Raw genomic sequence first — 19,117 nt, forward strand, 5'->3', positions numbered from 1 at the left:
TTTTCTAGATGAGGAAAATAATCCTGGAGTCAATAACTAGATAAGAATTTTGCAGATAGCGGCGTTCCAAGTTGTACTTCACACAGGAGATATACAACCCAGCCAAGGATTATTTCTTCTTCACTGTCTCCCACTTTTTGTGATGACATCATACTTACACACCAACATTCCTCTCCTGTGACCACAAAATACTCTCAAGACTAACATCAACAAGTTCTTTTAGGACTGATGAATGAACCACCACCAAGGAAATCCGACCCAAGAGCTCTTCCTTCCTTTCCTCAGACAGTTCCCTTCAACCTTATGCACAGACTCCCTTGTCAGCATGCCTCTCTTGTCCACCCCCCAGAGTGAGGAGTGAAGTGGCCCTGTGATGGCTGTATGCATCCCTATTGCACCCATTTACTCTTTATTGTATGAGGAGCTTGTACAGAGGGCTTTGCAATCCTCTGCAAAACAGAGGGGGCTCCAAGGAAGCCACTCCAAAAAAACCCAGCGCTTTAATTTTTCCTAGAGTCATAATTTCTGCTGTTCAAACCCAGCCCTGTGGCTCATTAGAAGTGCTCCAGGTTCTAAAACAGACAAAAATATGGCTTACAAAAAATACTCCATGTCTACCCCTTCAAATATCTCAGAAGAACACAAGTTAAATTGATTACATCAAAACTGAACTAAGAAAGTACAGAAGAACCAAGTCAAAGGCAGATGTATGTTAAAGGAAAAGTTAATAGCATGATAAATCTCAACGTTTATCCACATGAGAGTGTGAGGATGCAGGCAGCTTCATTCATCAGATGGAATAAATCTTTACCTTCATCTCTTCTCCCCAGTGCAAGGGTAGTATAGTAGATGACTATTGCTTTTATATCCTAAAGATCTCTATATAGAGATCACAGGCACAGTTTGCAAGCTAGTATTCCAAAATAAAAGTGGGTATGGAATACCTTTTACTGTTCTTAAACACAAAGGGTATGTTGTTTCCATTCTAAGCAAAACAGAAAATGTATTAAGAGAGGCCCCTGGATTTTTCCCTTTAGCCCCAACATTATCCATTTCAAGTGAGAATGAAGAGAATAAAGATCATAGAGTTGTGAGTAGTTTTTAGTTGCCAATACAGAAGAATAGCACAAGGACAAATTTTAAGTCAGACTGTTAGTTACCACTGTCAGCAAACATATCCCCCAATCCTTCAAACACCCTCAAGGTCAAGAACATACATCCAGCATGGTTTTTTGAATGACTGATCCTGCTCATTTACTGAGTCCTTGGTCAACCACTACAGCACAGTCTCCTTAAAGCTCTTATTCACAAAAGATACATAAAAGCCAGACTTCTCCTTGATTTTTCCTCCAGATTATGAGGAGAACAGAGAATTTTAGCTGTGGAAAGTAGTTTTCATCACATGCTTATCCAGAACTCTGGTCCCCATCTGGTGGATGAACTATATCTAGAAGTCTCATACTCTACAGGTAGCAAGAGTCTCTTCAGAAGAGTCCTACAACATTTTTCTCTAGAAAACGAGAAATAAGACCTAGGAAATAAGACAAAAACACTACCTAAAAATAATGAGACATTTCCAATGACTGTCTATTTACAGTTCATATCTGCACAACCTGTCTGAAAAACTCAGTTAGAAAACAGGTCTTCAGCTATGACCTTCCTTCAGTTTTTAATGAAGGAAAGAAATGTACACATGAAAAAAAAGCTTGTCTGGTGCAGACAGCTCATTTCCCCCTCAACATCATCTCAGGTATAGATTTTTTCCCCCTTAAGGAATGGGGGAACCCCAACAGGAAAGCATTAGAAAGTCTCCATCTTGCAGAAAAGCTTCAGCTAGAGCTTGAAGGAGCTCTGTCACAGGATACACAAGCACTGGAAATGGCTCTTTGAACTATTTGTTTTGTCCTTTGCTCATGCATTTTATACTGCAGTGGGAGAAGATGTTCTGACACAGACTGGCAAAGCATATTATATTATGCATTTTAAAAAAGACATTTAGGAAATAATTTATTGTGAGGACAGAAGTTACCAAGCTTACCAAGAACCAGATTAGAGTTAGAAATAGCAAGAATGCATCCATTTTCTTCAGTTTTGTCTGTCACTTATTCCACTGTACTATAAAGCTTGCTACCTACCTGTATTACAACAGGTGGCTGAACAGTGGAAGCCACAGCATTTGTTGTCTGAGATAATGTTTTCACAGGAGTAGCTGCTACTTTCCTTAGTAACTGGGTGCCAGAGTTCTTAAAACAAACAAAAATTAAAAATAAACAAACACGTGCAGAGAACAGTTGTCAGACAAATCAATGACCAAACAGACACTGAAGTTAGTACCTGCTCTTGTCCGGTATGAATCAAAATACCCGCTCTTACAGTAACAATACAGCCATAATTCACATAGTTTAAAAATGATTCAAAGCTGTATGTCTACCAGTTTCATACTCATGAACAGATTCAGAGATATTTAGACACAATGTCTAATGAGAATAAAACGGTTAAAAGATGAACATGTTGGAAAGAAATACGCAGAGGGTTACTTTTTTTGTAATTGCTCTTACTCTTGCATGCTGACCACATTACAAGAGATGGAAGCAAAAAGCCAGCAGACCTCAGGGAAGGAGAAACGTCCTGGGGACATGGGAAAGGTCCTCAGCTTCACTCAGTTTCAAAGAAGTATCCTGTCAGAGGATCCCAAGGTTGCAGTTACAAGCAGTAGCCATTTGGGTAGGTTTTTGGTTTTGGATTGTTTGGCTGTTTTTTTAAAACCCTTCACATCTTCATCACCAGAGAGCAATTGCTTAATCTGAACTATACCATATGTAACAGCTAGCAGATTTTTCAAACTCAGAAAGCAAAGCACATAGCGATGATTATGTGCAAAACCAAAACACCATCATGCTGTTCTTCAGAAAGTTCAAATGCTTATTTAGCCCTCCATAACTTGTTTGCCTGTTATAACTATGTAACATACAGCTATGTCAAATTAAAGCTACGAAAACTTACCTGTACAGCACATATTCTGATTGCAGGTGTGCTGGTTGCTACAGATGGTCTCACACTTGTGTTATTTTGTGGCTGGTTCTGTGCTCGTGCTATTGCTTGTTGAGATACTAGCATTAGTTGGCCATTACTGCTTCTGATAAGAACAGTTCCTGTTGGAGAAAAACATGCAGACTGTTAGAAATTAAGCGATATTATGGCTTTCCAATGTTTCTGTGGAAGAAATAACTAGGTCACACTGATAAGACAATGTAATATTTAGTTTCTTACTGCAAGGAACAGCTGCCAAGACATCTAAGAGCCAAGTGTACATCAGCTTTACTCTGCATATTATGACAGAAAACAATTCCTAAAGTCAAGAGAAAAACAACTAGACAGTCACATCGCAACACTATTTGCAAACAAGATGCAAATTGCAGAGCAGTTCATTGAGTCAAGAAGATATTCTGGACATTAAAAATACAGAGAGCCCCCCCACACACACGCTCGGGGATTGTGTAACTTCTTTAAGTAGCTTTTCAACCTGCAAAATTTGTCATCACTGTCACACTTGGCTGCCTCTGTACATTTTCACTTTCTGAGTTTTTAGGCACATACTTACAGGTGAAGATACGGTTTACAGAAAACCTGCAATGAGAACTGAACACTTCAATTCAAAAACATCAATATCAGTTCAGCTGCCTATATCAAGACCATTCCACTCGGTCAGAGGACAGTGGTCTCCAATGAAAGCCAAGGCCAAGGCCACTCAGACATTTGAAGTGATCGCTCTGTCAAGGGTCCATCCAAAGCATTAAAATACATGCTTTAAATCACAGATGCTTACAGCCAAACAGGGAGATTCTAATGGGGGGGAAAAAAAAAAGAAAAAAAAAAAAAAAGAGAGAAGGAAAGAGGCTCGCCTGCTTTTGTTTCGTTTCTTTTCTTATGTTTTCCTTTTAAACCTACAGCAATATCAGCCCATCACGATTCAACTCCTACCACCTTTCTCACACCCCATCAGCTGTAACGGCAAACAATTAAGCAGTTAGCAAACAATTAGTAGTTTTACTAAAGCTTTCAAATGAAAATCACCCTAAGGAGAATCTGTCAGACGCCACAACACAGTCCCATCTTCCCTGCATTTGGAAACCATTCAGCTACAAATGCCTCCTCCTCCCCATTCCCCTACTAAAGGGTAGGCTCTGGAAAATCCAGACGTTTTATCAGGGTCACAAATACAAAAAGCTAGCTCCATCTCTGGTCTGAACGGCTTCAGATCCTTCAAGGGAGCTACAAAGCACCCTACATTTGCTGGTGCCTCACCTCACAGCAGAATCCACCGCTATAACTACCATCCCTCAAGCAGCTCACTTAGCAAAGACCTTTTGCATAAAAGGGGGAAGGTACAGGAGAATGCAAGATGTGCAAGTAAGAGTACCTCAACATTTTTTGAGGACTGCATTACAAGTTATCAAATATCTGAAGAATCTTCTGTGGACACTTATGATCTTTCCTAGTGTAAAACAAGACTGCATCAATGAAAATCTTTACTACCTGGTTAGTTTGGAAGCTGTCAAAACATTGCTGTACAATACAGCCTAAAACACTGCTCCTGAGTTTAAATGGATACAACAAAAAGCCACAAGCTCCACGAGCTGGGTTTTGTTTTTAAAAAAGATCAAGCTATAACCACATGCTTAGAAACAGCTTTTCATCCTCCACATCTAAAAGCATAAGATGATATTGCCAGACAACACAAAACTTGGTATAAAATTATGTAAAGTCAACATATTGCCATTTACATAGCACACACAAATTGATACTGCAGGAGTAGCATCTAGATTATTCCCTCCTTTCTCAAGCAGCCTTTACTAGATGGGGCAGATGCACAAGAGAGTTGCATATCCAGCAAAACACTGTTACTCCATCTGACAACTCAGCTTTCTCCTCCTCCACTGAAGTCTTGACTATAATTATATTTAGGTACAGATGGATCGTTTAATTTAATCAATGAATACCCGGAATCATAGAAAACATCAGAATTCTAATTTTATTTTCATGTCATCTTATTTAGACAGTGATTCATGGCATACAATTTGTCAGGAAAAGGGCATTTTTTTCCTTGTTCACATCACATGCTTACGCAGATTTTAGGGGAAGAGAGAAAGCTGACAATACCACACTTTTGATAGCAAGAGCATTTCTCTCTGCTCTAGGTCTACATTCAGGATGACAGAGGTGTTGCTACTGGACATTTTAGGCTTTTCTTTTTTCATGTTGCTTAAAAATCTCATTGCTAGCTCTACTCTTTGAGAAGGCACATACACATTTATCATTAAATTCCTTTAGAGATCTAGAAAAATAAAGTGCTTCATTTTCACGTATTTGGGTATTTTGTCACTATGCATTACGCCCATTTTTTTAAGCCAAACTGTCAAAAGCACAATTTCTACTTCTAGGAATCATACTGCATAGAAGAAACAGCATCATTACCCAGTCAACTCGATTATAGGGTTGGGTTTTTCTCTGTGCTGCTGTTCCAAAGCTTCAGTTAGCATTTGCCAGACATAGAGACCCTGACTGAAGAGTATCCCATCCTCCAGCCACTTGAATGGGGAGTTTCCAGCAGATTCCACTCAACAGAAAATTACACAGAAGCAACACTGCTACCAACACTTCTGCAAATACAATACAGTTCATATGCAAATTCATTGGTATCTCCAAAAAAAAGTAAACAAAAAACAACCATTACGAATATTAACAAGTCCCAGTACCCCCTTACATGTGACCATAACTGCAATGATTCCCCAACAGCACTGTACCCTGAAACACAAATCAACTTTCCTTCTAGTAACAGGATTAGTCAATACAAGGACAGCCATACTTCATCAGAACACTCTAAAATAACTTTAGGCTTACTCTTGGTGACAGCAGCCACAGAAGTTACCTAAGGCCACTCCAGTGGTCATAGCTTGATTGGAACATATGACTAAGATGATGCATGTTTACTTCCATATAAGTTATGGCAAGAACCTGTTTCACTTGGAACAAACATTAATTCCCCTGTATTTATTCCATTTGGCAGAATTTTTAACATGGAGGTAGCCTTTTCATGGCAGCAGTTTTTCATGATGGCTAGCAAAATTAGAACTCCAAAACTAATAAAACCAGTATTATGGTAATCTACTAACTACTGCTTTGTAGGATTAATACTGTAAATGCCTGATGGTAGCACAAATAAAGCTGAAGGCAAATCAAACAACTGTCATAGCTACAGATCCATACAGTGAAGAGCCACAAGAAATCTCTTCAAGCACAAAACACAGTTCTGGGCAGTTACAACCTAATGTCACAAAGCAACAGTAAGGTGACAGGTGGATTGTCTGAAACCATTTGAAAGCTGTTGAGAAGAGCATTTATTTTTTATTTCTAGTTGCTGCGATTTACTTATACTTTTTCACAATTTAAGATTATCCCCAATCTTTTGATACTCCCTTTTTGCCTTGAAACAAAAGCAACAACCCAACACTGACATCAATAGTGCAGGCTCCAAGATAAGATACAGGAGGTGTCTTCTGCCAGAAGCAAAGGTTTCACTGCACTCAAAACCAATGCCTAAAATCTCATACATCAGGTACAGCTGCACAAGTGTGAAATTAGGGAACAGCAGGTGATGGTAACCTTGAGGTTCTCAATAGAAAGGTCATGTAAACAGACTCCTGCAGCTACCAAGATGCTACTATCAGAAATGAAGTGCAAGAATCCACATTCTTCACTTTGAAGAAGAAAAAAAGATACTATTTCTTCTCAAGACCTGTTTTCACATTCACTACGAGGCAAACTAAACGTGAAAACAGATCAGGTCTTGCAGTCATTGCAGCTCCACAAGAAAATGGGGGAGGAAAAACCTCTGAACAGCTGAAACACTGAAGTTTCAGCTAACATCACTCAGCTCAGCATTTAAAAACAGAAAAGATATCTGCAATCTCTGACCAAAATATCAGCACCAACTGTAGCTACTGAACAGCAATCACACAGCTTCATAATGCTAAAGGTGCCCTCTTTTGGGTAGCACTTCCAAGAAAGCACCATTTACAGGATACACAGTTCGATAGTTTTACTGAAGTTGTTTCATAGAACAGGAAAAGACTTTCTCACTAACTCATGCACTTTGATAGTAAGAGTAAGGCACAATTCCTTCAGGGCTACAAGACTATTCCTATTTTCAGATCACAAACAGAAAACCTAGAAAACCTAAATCACCTGTTACCAGCGGGGATTAGTTCTTATAGACTTTGCTGGAGGACTTGAGAGTCTCTCAGATTAAGAAACAGCCCTTTTCACAATGAATTGAAACTTCTGTCTTTAGATACTCTGCCTGCCCTGCCAAAAACATCCTTTGGAAAGTTATTTATTTTTCTTGACTGCCAGAGGAGGCAGTTAAAATAGATTCAACTATTTCAGCCCTTTGCTCCCTGCACATCTTCCTTCCGCTGAAGTACTGTGGGAAAGCTGGAGGGGAAGAAAGTGACAAATGAAACCCAGCTCAGCATCCTCCAAAGCTACAGAGAAGGAGCAACACTGTAGCTTCTCACCTTGAAGACATCTTATTGAGATCCATACCCTTTTTCCCCAGTGACCTGCCTTCTCCTGGAACAGGGGCTCTAGGAGCCATGCCTCCAGAAAGAGCACCTGGTCTCTCCTGCAAAGCCCAGGCAGCCACCACGCAGAACAGTCTCTACCTAGGCATGCCAGCAGTGCATGTCATTGGAAACCAGAGGTCTTCTATCAAAATTCTATTTGATGCTCAAACCTGAGATACCTCTGCTGTAAATTTTTGCTGTCCCAGCACCACCAGCCAAGGAAATCCAGCTTTTTCTGAACTTGTTATAAGGCACTTCAAATCTCCTAATCTGTAGCTGTGTTTTAGCATCCAACCCAAGAATCAAGAAACACAGGTTAGCAGAAGGAGCAGCTTCCAGATACCTCTTCATTGTAAATTACGAACAGAGAATGAAAACTCAGAGACATGGACAAGATGTTGTGGGATCATGACAGTTTGTGCCACTGTATTTAAGGCCACCTGTGTGGGCTTCACCATATTTCAGAGAATATCGTTAATGAAACCACACCATTGTTAATGTAAAGTTGTGCTGCCAACCAAAGCTCAGGGTTTCATCCAGGAGCACTGAAACCAATTGTGCTACAAGGATCGCACCATAAGGGCAACTTCCACCATTAAATTTCTACCACATAAGGTAGGCCTGAGGCAATTTCTGAAGGGGAACATCCTGAAGGAATTTCCTGAGATGAACCAGACAGCAGGTCTACTCCAGTGGAGATACACCACAGGCTGTTACACATGAAGCTGAAGTTGCCAAATTAAGCCACCACTTCGATGACAGCTGCTCAACACAACAGCTCTTTGGAACTGCTGGCTGGGGTGTAACCTAAGGAAAAGAAAAGTAGTCCTTCTCCTAAAATAAAATACAAGCAAGAACTAACTGCCTTACACCCAACTCATTTGAGAGAAGTTACAAAAATCCCTTTCAAAGAAGGGTAAATTTAGCTTATTTCAAAACAAGGGGTGCCTGCATCAAGTATGTTGCCAACCTTAGTAAAGTTCACTTTAACACCAATTACAAATGCAGCGCTAAATGAGACTTTCAGGTCCCAAATCAGTAAGGGAACTTTTTAACAACAAAAATGTTTTAAAACAACATTAACTTTTCAGTGCTCTCTGTTCCTAAACAAATCTCATTCTTTCACTGAAATACTCAAAACAAAGGGATAGCTTTTAAGGCAGTTACAAGGTAAGGCCAAGCTTTAAAGGGGATGTGTTTTAGTAGAAAACTAAATGGCAACTAGAAAGGAATATTGGTTTTAAGTTTCTTAGCCTGACTATCTAGGATGGCTCAAAATTCAGGATATAAGGGGCCAAATACCACTAATCTATGCAACAGCTTGAAAACAGTTTTTCTCTCTAAAGGTATCCTTTTAAAAAATGCTTTTTTTCTTCTTCAACCCATTTACTGAGCCCCACAGAACAGGTCACTTAAAAGTTAACAAAAACACATTACAGGACTAAGACTCAGAATGGACATTATTAGAGACATAACATAGGTTGTTCAGGCAGTGGTCATATCAAGGTGTGTTACGTTGCAGACTGGCTGTAGAAGACTGCTAAAGAGGCAGAAATTGTTAATGAAATACTGTAAAAGACACAATAGGTAAGTCTGATACTGAAGTGACTTAACTTTTAAATGATTTACATAACCCTTCTAATAAGATGGAGCTGGATGTTTTCATGTACTGTCAATTATACCGCATGCAGGAGAACTACTTATTCCCCATGACCCTCACTTGGTACTTGAGTTTTCCTAGATGTCTAATGCAGATTTCTGTACTGAAGATGAAGAAACAAAGGCAACAGCCCAATCTGGAGGCAACATCTAGCTGTGCTTCTCACTGTCTTAAGAACAAAGCTACAGTGAAGATCTGGCTGCCATATGAGGTTATTTCACCACAGGCTCGCAATGATGAATGCAAACTTCTATTCTTAAATTAAATACAACTGACTTCAGACGACTGATCTGGGAGGTTACAAAGACTGTATGGGGCTTTTCTTGGCAAAACATCTCCAACTGCTCTAGATTTCCCAGACAAGCAGGGTAGTGGGCTCATCTACACCATGTATGAGCTGAGTTGAGTTGTTCAGCTTGTACACTACACCCACAAAGCCTTTTACTCTGTACGACAAATTGTTCCAACCTTTGGAGGTCAATTTTAGTTGATGAAAGAGGAATTCAGCAATGACCAACCAACCCATAATCAACACTGTTATGGAAGCAACCAAAATCACTCACCACATACCCAAGCCCTCAACCAATTCATTCCATTCACATGTCATTTCACTAACCAAATAATTACGTATCTCAGAAATCACCCTCTGCACCCTTTCCCTCTGTTCCAGGGAAGTTTCTGTACTAATAGGTCTTTGTAGCAATGGCTCAGGACCAGCGACTAGTGTGTAGATATTGTAGCTTCACAATTAGATGCATGATTTTGAGTTCCAGTAAGAGACACCTTTTTTTCCTCACAGATATGGAATTCATTAATTTCTAGGTCAGGAGAAAAGTTCAAAGGGCATGATCCCAATATGCTTTCACGATACAACAGAACAGGGACAGCCTAAATAAAATAGAATACAATGTTACATCCACAAGTTCTTTAAAGAAATTGACTGCATCTTTGCCAACTTCACAAACACCGCACTGCATATTCTTGTAGACTCTGGCCTATAACTTTTAAGGCTGCTTTAGCTTCAGATGGCCAACATCTCACCTTTTCAAACCCAGGGACTAGCTGTACTCACAGACATCACTGTCCAGTTGACAGCATTGTTTCACTAGCATTAATGTTTTCCAGATTGCCTGGGTTGCTGTGAGCAGCTTTTTAAACCACCACGCACCCACAACTCTGTCACACTAACAGTCCCAGCAAAGCCTGCTGCCTCCAGTAACTCCAACCTTTCTATAGCAGGGTTCTGTGCTAACAGTCAGCACCAGCTCCTGAGATGCCAGTACAGGGACAGCCTTTTCTAGCATAGGGAGCCAGGAAAGGAATGAAGGTAACTTTTCCAGGCAGGATGGAACAGAGTCTGATAACCTACTGTTTCAAATAGTCTGTAATAATGGATACCGCACATCTTTCTGAAGAGTCTAAATAATATCAACTCTCCCTCCCTTCCTCCAGGAACTAGACACATAGTGCTAAAAATGCAAAAATCTGAAGCCAAGTTTCACACACTGCTTAATCAGTAAGTCTTATCCAAGCTGTTGGAGGCTAGCTGTTCATCAATGCATTTGGTGCCCAGATGGGATATCTCTATTTAACAGACTAGCAGTTGGGCCCCCATAGTGCTGATGCCTTTTCACAGAATACAGGCCCACGTTTCAGAGTTAACAGTTCTCCTCAACTTCATGCACAGTTGAGCTTCATTACTTAAGAATACATTTATATCCATGCAATTTTACAGTTATAGTAGAACTGTTGAGCAAAAATATAACTGTCCCAGTTGCAAGGTAGTATACCTTTTATTTATAGCAAACAACAGATGTCCATACCAACCATCTAAAGAAAATCTGGACATTGCATTGATTCTTGGAGGGGCTGTAAATAACTGACAAGTCATAGATGTTTTCTGGGCATAGTTTCAAGATGGCACTACTGCTTCTATTCTAACTCAAAGTGTATTTATTACACTGGAATCCCAAGAGTTTTTGTTTTTATTGTGAGTAGGCATACGGGATTCCCAGCCAACACCATGTTCCACGAAATAAAGTCTTATTTGATATCGTGAGAACATCTAGCTCTTGTCCTTGGGCCATGTCTTTCAGCAACCAGGATCATTTCCCATCAGCATTTCCGCATCTCACCTTTGTGGTTTTCAACTTTGCTACTTGAGGCTCGGTTGCCTTCCTATCTGAGTAATCAGACAGTTACAGGATTGTCTACAGATAAGATGATCTGATTTAAGAGTTGTCTGGGATCCAAGTTACCTCATGAAGGAGCTTCAAGTATTTGCAGAGGACTAAGCTGATTGCAGTGAAATAGTACCTCAAAGGAGCCCAAGTGACACTTCCTTCTTTCAAGACAAATCCTACTGCCCTGAAGACGACATTGAATCTATGCACCACATGCTCTCCTAGTTTGCTGTGTACTCCTAATATTCACTGGAGTCAAATTCTTTAAATAGCAAGTTAGAGGCTTGGCACATTGCAGCCATATACATACAGCACACAGCTTTAAAAGACACCAGAAAGTATGCCAATACCCTGCTCTTACCATTTCTAGAACACTGTGAGCTATTAAGCTGTTACAGAGCAATCTGAAACTTATAGAGTGTTGAGCTATAAATCTTAATTTTAAACCAAGAGATGCTAAAAACATAACTGGTGTCTTGGTAGTGTTCTAGTAACGGACAAGATAAGCCCCCCTTAAATCTGTCTCCTTTAAATACGAGGAGAATCAACTCGATTCATCCAGATTAATTTTGCAGTGGGACACTTGCTCCCTTAGTGTTCACATGCGGACCAGCAGAAGGTTGAATTCCACTTAATTTAGTTTAAAAGTACATATTCACCACTCTGTTGAATGGTTTGTCACTTATTTTAGAAGTGCAAGCAAGGGCTTAACACTGAATTTTAACACTGATTACCACCTTGCTCTAAGTAGGATGGAGAAAACAAAAATTGTTGTAGGAGACAGCAGAACCTTCACAGAAGAATTAACTTCTGTCTACACGGATACTGTGGAAAGTGTCACCAAAACCGCATGATATTTGGCAAGCAGCTAGTAAGCAAGCAATATATAAAGGTGTTCTGAATATACTTACCTACTTCAACACACACCACTGGCTGCCCCAGGCAGACTGTCAGACTCCCAAGCAGTCAGCTGGACCTGGCTTCAAGGCCTCCCCCATTGAACTAGATGGCGACTGCCACTTGGTTGGCTGCAAGTGAAAGTCTTCAGGTGCTGTGCCAACCAGGGCATGCTGTTTCACCCACTTGCTAATCTATCCTGGACATCCACACAAAGAACTTTGATTTCCCAGGCAACTCCTAGAAGCAGCCAGTACTAACAAAAGCCATCTCTCCTCTGTCTCCCCAAAACTGGAAGTGTGTGCTGAAGAGGTCTGCAAACACGAGCTATGAAAACCAAGCGCCACCGTAACATCCGAACTGTTCCAAGTTCACCAAATTGCCCATCAGATCACCGAGCGTCACAGGTTCTCCAGCCTTAACAGACACTAGATTTCTGATTAGCAACAAGAATCTTTCATCTGCTGCCATTCTTACCCTGCTTCAGTTGTGATCAGAGACTATTTCGTCAAGACACTGGTAGACAAGATCAGTTAGTGGACTCTGTTCTAAAGGTGACACAGATGGCAGAACAGACCTTAACCCTGACAACCTGAACAGCAAGTAGAAACATCTACTGTGATCTTTTCTACTTTGCAAATTATACACATTTTTCTTCTGAAATCATCACAGTTCTCAGAGAAGTAGCTTCATGCAAAAAGAATTCCAAAACCAGTAGTTGCCTCTGGGGTTTTGTCTAAGGGATTAGGGCAGTACTAATTACTCATCTTTGACAGTTACCAGAAGCTTTGTCACTTACAGCAAAACTCACATATACAACTGTAACATACAATCCTACCCACTAAGCACAGCACAGATTTCCACCACACAGCATGACAAATACTTGGTTCTCTAAGACAACTTTAAAAAAAATGTGGTATTGCAAACTACTCAAAGTAACAACTCATGAGCTTACCTACTTTATCAGCATCTTTGGGAAAAAAATACTGAAATATAGTTAGTATTTCTTCCAGCTGTCACTTGTGTGTGGACGATGCTATTTTTACTGCTACAAGCTGAAGGGTCCTTTAAATACTGCAAAAGCAACAGAAGTCAGGCTCACATTCTCTCTCTCCTAAGGATTAGAACAAGTTTACTATTCACCAATCTGCAGCTGTAATTCTTTGCAATACACTCCAATTGACTGTTAAAACTGAACAGCATTTAACATTAATTTTACTGAACATCTTATTTCAGTGCTTCAGTATTCAGAATGCATCTGGGTTTTTTTTTCTGAAAACCATAAACCTAGAAGTTAGCTTTATATCTTCTGCCAAGATTTAAATCTTAATTCCCACAGGGCTGTGTATTTAATGATATGAAGGCATTGTTTTGCTAGACACATTCAGTGCTAAAAGCAAAATCAAGTCCTACAGAGCAGCTGAAATTTCTACTAGTTAGAGCAGAAGACATTTACTCACTATTTTTTAAGTTTGACTTAACTCTTCAAGTCTGCCAAAGCTTTGCTGATCTCTCCTCAGAAAACAAAAGTTGACTGGTGTCACCTATTGTGAAGAGAAGTTTGCAAGCAATCCACCCTGACAAACCTGCTAAAAAGAGGATGCTATTGGGATGTGAAAGGTTGCAACCATGCATTATTTAGCCCCTACTGGTAGTCCTACAGCACAAGTATTATGGTCAGCCTTCATGAGATTATCAACATCCAGAAATTGCAGAATTTGAAGGAGTTGCTAGGTTTTTTGCCTTGTTGAAACAAGAAATCCTTCAATAGCCTCATCCTACCCAAACAAAATATAAACTAAGAATTATTTTAAAATCAGTGCTTCCTCCTATTCCAAAGTGAAGGGACCAGATGCAAATATGAAAATACCAAATTCCTCATGGGGTTTTACAGGCGAGATACAACAACCAGAACATGACGAGAGAGATTGAGAGTAGTACTGTACTTGAGAGGTATTAGACCAACTTCAAAAGCAGAAGACAGCAGCATCCAGATGTTTACCAGCCCTTACCCTCTTCAGGTTACCTTAGTTTCTATAGACAATTAAGAGAAATCTGATGAGAGCAGGCCCTGTACCACCCTGTAGCAGTTTTGGGATATCCACATCAGCTCTCTCCCACCCACAGGTGTCTGCACACTGACTGCCTGCCTCTTGCCACACAGCCCTGGCCACCTGCCATGAACAGCCCTTGTCCCTTCTAAACACCCATGATCAGCCTAGATAAGCTTTAGGCAATGGAAAACCTGTCAGGGCCAAGCCAAAACACCCAAGAAAAGACAACTGAGCTGCAAACAGAAACCAGGAACCTGTAGCTGCTGCCATTCCCCTCAAAATCAGGTGCAAAGGAACCTTTACACAGGGTAGCCATGCCTTGAACCAGCTTACTGGTGCAAATTAAGACAGAGTCAGGACAACATCTCTTCACTGATACCATACTTGTTCAGAGGTGTGCTGGCAGCTGCTGTCACAGCCTTGTAACCAGCGGTAGAGGCATCAGGCGAGCTTTCTGAAGAGCCTCCTGCTGTAAATAAATCCCAAGGTAACAACAGAGGATCCCTAGCATACAGTCAAGTTCTGTATTTTTTCGTCGCTCCACAAGAAAAGCAGATACATCTGCTGATCGTCCTTTCAACACTTGAGTATAATGAGCATTCACGGGACAGGGAGAGCATGAAAGCCACAAGAACAGACACAGAAGGGACAGAAAATCAAGTTCAAGAAAAGTACAGAAGAAAGGAAACCAGTGAACAATGTTTGCCATGTTATTTTTACGCTTCTTTTCTATCCTTCATTTCTCCAAAGTGGTGTGGGGCCCAAAGACACTAAGGTGGGCTACAGACATTCATCATGGCCCACAGAAATCTTATCACTCCTTCCCCTTCCCAAGCCTTTAACTACTTCCCCATGTTAATAACACAGCCCAACCCTTTCCCCCCACAACATTAAGCTCAAGTTAACCAAGGACACAATTTCTTGTTAAGCAGATGGTCCATGACACGAGACATCTGCAGTTTTGTGAGCATCAGCACAGACCATACAACCAGCAGAGCTCAGGAGTGAGGCAGTACTGCAACTGCCATGCTGGTCTGCTCTCTGCCGGTCCTACAGACTACTTGGCTACGTGCAAAACCTTCTGAAATGCTTCTATCCTGTTCTTGTCAACAAAGAGGGCAATTGAGGAAGGGTTCCTTTGGTAGACCATACAAGTTCCCTCCATCTAGCAAGACAAAGCCCAACCATTCAGTCTAAGAGCTGACTGTATCTAAGGTCAAAATGCCACAAGCAAACCTTCAAGGCAGCATCTGTCCAGCTGAAGGTGTACGAAGGACGGAGTCCCCAGCTGGAGTTCTACTTCGTGCTAACCCAACGCCCCCCCCGCCCCCGGGGTGGTAGTCTGTGGGTGGACTGACACCTACAGAATGCTAGTACAGGAGATACCCTGAAGGTGAAGGAGGAGTACCAGCACTGGTCTAACAGCCGAACTCAGCTGAAAACTAACACTTTGTAGAGGAAAACATGCAGATGAAAAACCCTTGTTACTCTTGAGCAAGTCTGGGTCCTGCAAGACCTGGAAAACTTGTGAAGCTCCGTGATCTTTCCTGGGTAACCAGGTAAAGTGGCACTTGGCAGAGGGACAATCCACGCTCAGAGAGGTGAGGAGTTGTACCTGGTCATCTGCCTTTCCCACCTCCTGGCTTTATTTTGGGCAAGAGGGAGGGGGAGAGGTAGAGATGGAAGAGAAAGAACGGCCTAAAACCATGACTTCATGAACCTCTGCTGTCCTCCAAGCTACAAGGGCAAATGCAGCTCCACTAGTATCCATCTTTCCCCAGGCTGCAGCCCTACTGAAGTACAGGAGCAATGCCTGCTCCAGGTCACAAGCAGTTCACGGTTACTCCAGGATGACCAGCAAGGGCAGTGCAGTCCAGGCTTCCTCAGAACAGGCCAGTTCAAACATGTCTCTCCGAAACTCAGGGGAAGGATGATTTCTGTATGCATTTTTCATAGCTGGTGCCACAGGTTGAAAGCCATGATTTTAAAGCCAAGAGCATTCTCCCTCCTCTATTTTATCCTGCATGGCTAGATTTTGCAATTTATTTGAACTACAAACTTTTCAAGCCTAAGAATTTGGTGGTTTATTCCACCTTCTTTTTTAAGGATGCTAACACTTAAATCCACATAGAAGATGGAAGTAGAATACTAACACTTGCTCAAGCCAGAATACATTTTTACATCTTCCTTAGTACAATTATTTAGACGAGTTTCCTGAAACATTGATCCATTTTAAGTCTGACAACTTCAATGCTCCTTCTGGAGCATTAAACTTCATAAATACTTTTAATTTACAATACTGCACAGTACCAGCACCTCTGAACTTCCAAATACAAAGTCTGATTGCTTTGTTTCTTGGCGCCGGAGCAAGGAAAACAAGCTGATGCAACTGAAGAGTAATGCTACTTTTGTCACACCTGCCTACTGCCACCATGCAAGTCAGATGACATTCAGCAGCATACCTTGATGTAATCAAACCCAAGCTGCTAGGAAAACCGAAACTTTTGCTAACTTGCAGTTCCCAAACCGCAAGCAACTCACATGAGCACTCACCTTCACAGAAAAGTCTAACTGAATACGGATAGATTCCAGAAAACCAAAATATTAGATAGAAAACCTGAAGATCTGGGGAGCCCTATCACGAGAAAAAAAAAAAAAAAAAAAAGTCCATCACAGTTCATTTCAGAGGAAAGCTAGTAAGGATTCAGACTTATCCTTGACTGCTGACTACCCAAACATTATAGCATCATGTGAGTTGCTGAGCAATCTATAGTGAAACTTACTGATTAAAGACAGTATTTTTCAGAAATTACATTAGCATTATGTATTTCCTTGACAGGTGCATGTCTTTGATAAAGACATGAGGAAAAAGAGGGAAGACAGAAAGACCAATATGTACCAGCAGCATAGGAGCTGACATAAAACCAGTCCTCCTTTTAGGCAACAATCCTACCTGAATGTAACTGGAGCAACAGATGCTCCAACAAAGGAAGTGTTCTAGCAGGAAATAATTACAACAGCAATAGCAATAAAGTGATTACATATCTTCGGGTCTTAATATAGCGAGAGCAAGGCCAGCAGAATCAAAGCCACTTTCTTTTTTAACTAAGCATTTAAATATTCAGCCCGACAGGGAAGAGCGGTAAGTTTAGAACCAACAGCACCTTCTCTCTCTTGGGAGAAAGTGCAGGTAGGAGCCCTGGCTAAGCCTCTGCTGCTGCCCAAAGTATTAAGCCATCTTTATCAGCACTACACAATTCCTACATTAGTATTTTCTTTGCCGCTCTCGGAATTACATCCGTAAGCGCGGTACCTCTCTAAACTCTGTCTCCCACCTACGCTTTATGGAAGAAAGCGTTGCAAAGGGCAACACGCAATGAAATTTCAACATTACGGTCTTTATGCAGGATAATATTTTGTTTCAATAACGGTTCCCCTCGGCCTGGTTGTAACAGTGAAAACAATTCCTCCGGAACAGCTTGCTTGGAGGGGGAGTAAGAGCAGTATGACTTGCACTGTAAGTGGGAGTTAACTTCGCAGCCGCTAACCCACGCTCACGCTTCCCCGCGTTACTCGTTCATCCAAGTTCCACGAAAGCCTCAACTAGTCTTTTTCGAGTCACAAATCAAGGTAACTTGGCCACGAGTTTCTGGTTAGTCCTCCTGCTCCTGGCGCTATCCAGCAAAACGAAAAAAGGTGCCTTAATCCAGAGGCTTCCAGATCCATCCTCCAGATACGCTGGAAGCATCCCCGCTGCTAACCGACCTCACCCCTTCACGTTTCCAGCGCCCTCCAAGACAGGCAGACGCCCCAGTTCCCAGAAGTTTGGGGCAGAGAAGCGAGGCGCCCCAAACTTTCGGCACAGCCGCGGAACACCCCCCCAGCGGCGGCAGCAGCTGCGGCTCCCCCCGCCGCCGCGCCCGCCCCTGGCTACGGCTCGTCCCCCGCGGCGAGGGCAGGGCGCCGGGCTCCCGGCGGCGCACCCAGCTGCCATCCCGCCCTCCCGACCCGCGCTCCCCGGCGGCGGGCGGCGCGACACGCCAGGTGAAGTCGCGACACGGGGGCGCAGCCCGCGGCCGTCCACTCACCTGGGAGCAGCTGGAAGTTGGCCGGTACCTGGAGGGCGGCCGCGGGCGGCCCCTTGGGCGCCACCGGCCGCGGGGCCCCGGGGGCGGCCCCCCGCGCCGCCAGGGTCTTCGCGGGGGCGGCCGCCAGGCGCGGCGGCTGCGGGGCGGCGGAGGACGCCGGGCCGCCGGGTAGCTGGGCGGCGGGGCCGCCCCGGTCGGGTGGCGGTCCGGCGGCGGGGGCGCAGAGGAGCCTCGCGGGCGGCGCGGCGGCCGCCTGCTCCGGCGGCCCGCCGGGCATCAACCCGAGGGGGGCCGCCGCCGCCGAGGTGCTCATGGAGGAGGCGGCGAGGGGAGACGGGGGGCGGCCGCGTCGCGCAGAGCCCCGCGCCGCCCCGTGGCATCGCGGGCGGGGACGCTCAGGCGCTGCCCCGGCCGCCGGCTCGCCCGCCGAAACACATGGTGGCCCCGCTCTGCCGGCTGCCGGCCGCCGCGCGCACGTGGGCCCGGCCTCCCCTGCCCTCCCCTGCCGGCGGCGGGAGGCGGCGGGGGGCGGGCGGGGGGCGGGACCACGCCGCCGGCGCGCCCTACTGCGGCGGCGCCCGGCCCGGCCCGGCCCCGCCGCCCCTCGGAG

The 19,117-nt window shown here is 43.2% G+C and overlaps 1 protein-coding gene across 1 annotated transcript in view; it reads right to left on the reverse strand.

Moving 5' to 3' along the window:
- TAF4B (TATA-box binding protein associated factor 4b) overlaps positions 1 to 18,820 on the reverse strand; it is a 73,016-nt gene extending 54,196 nt beyond the window's left edge. Inside the window, exons 1-3 of the mRNA XM_074899045.1 lie at positions 18,508 to 18,820; positions 3,004 to 3,152; positions 2,136 to 2,243 (exon numbers count right to left, since the gene is read on the reverse strand). Coding sequence (XP_074755146.1) covers positions 2,136 to 2,243; positions 3,004 to 3,152; positions 18,508 to 18,820 — 570 coding nt within the window. The remainder of the gene's footprint in view (positions 1 to 2,135; positions 2,244 to 3,003; positions 3,153 to 18,507) is intronic.
- Between the last annotated feature and the right edge of the window lie 297 nt (positions 18,821 to 19,117).

Source organism: Athene noctua, chromosome 2 (genome assembly GCF_965140245.1).
Source record: "Athene noctua chromosome 2, bAthNoc1.hap1.1, whole genome shotgun sequence".
Lineage (NCBI taxonomy): Eukaryota > Metazoa > Chordata > Aves > Strigiformes > Strigidae > Athene > Athene noctua.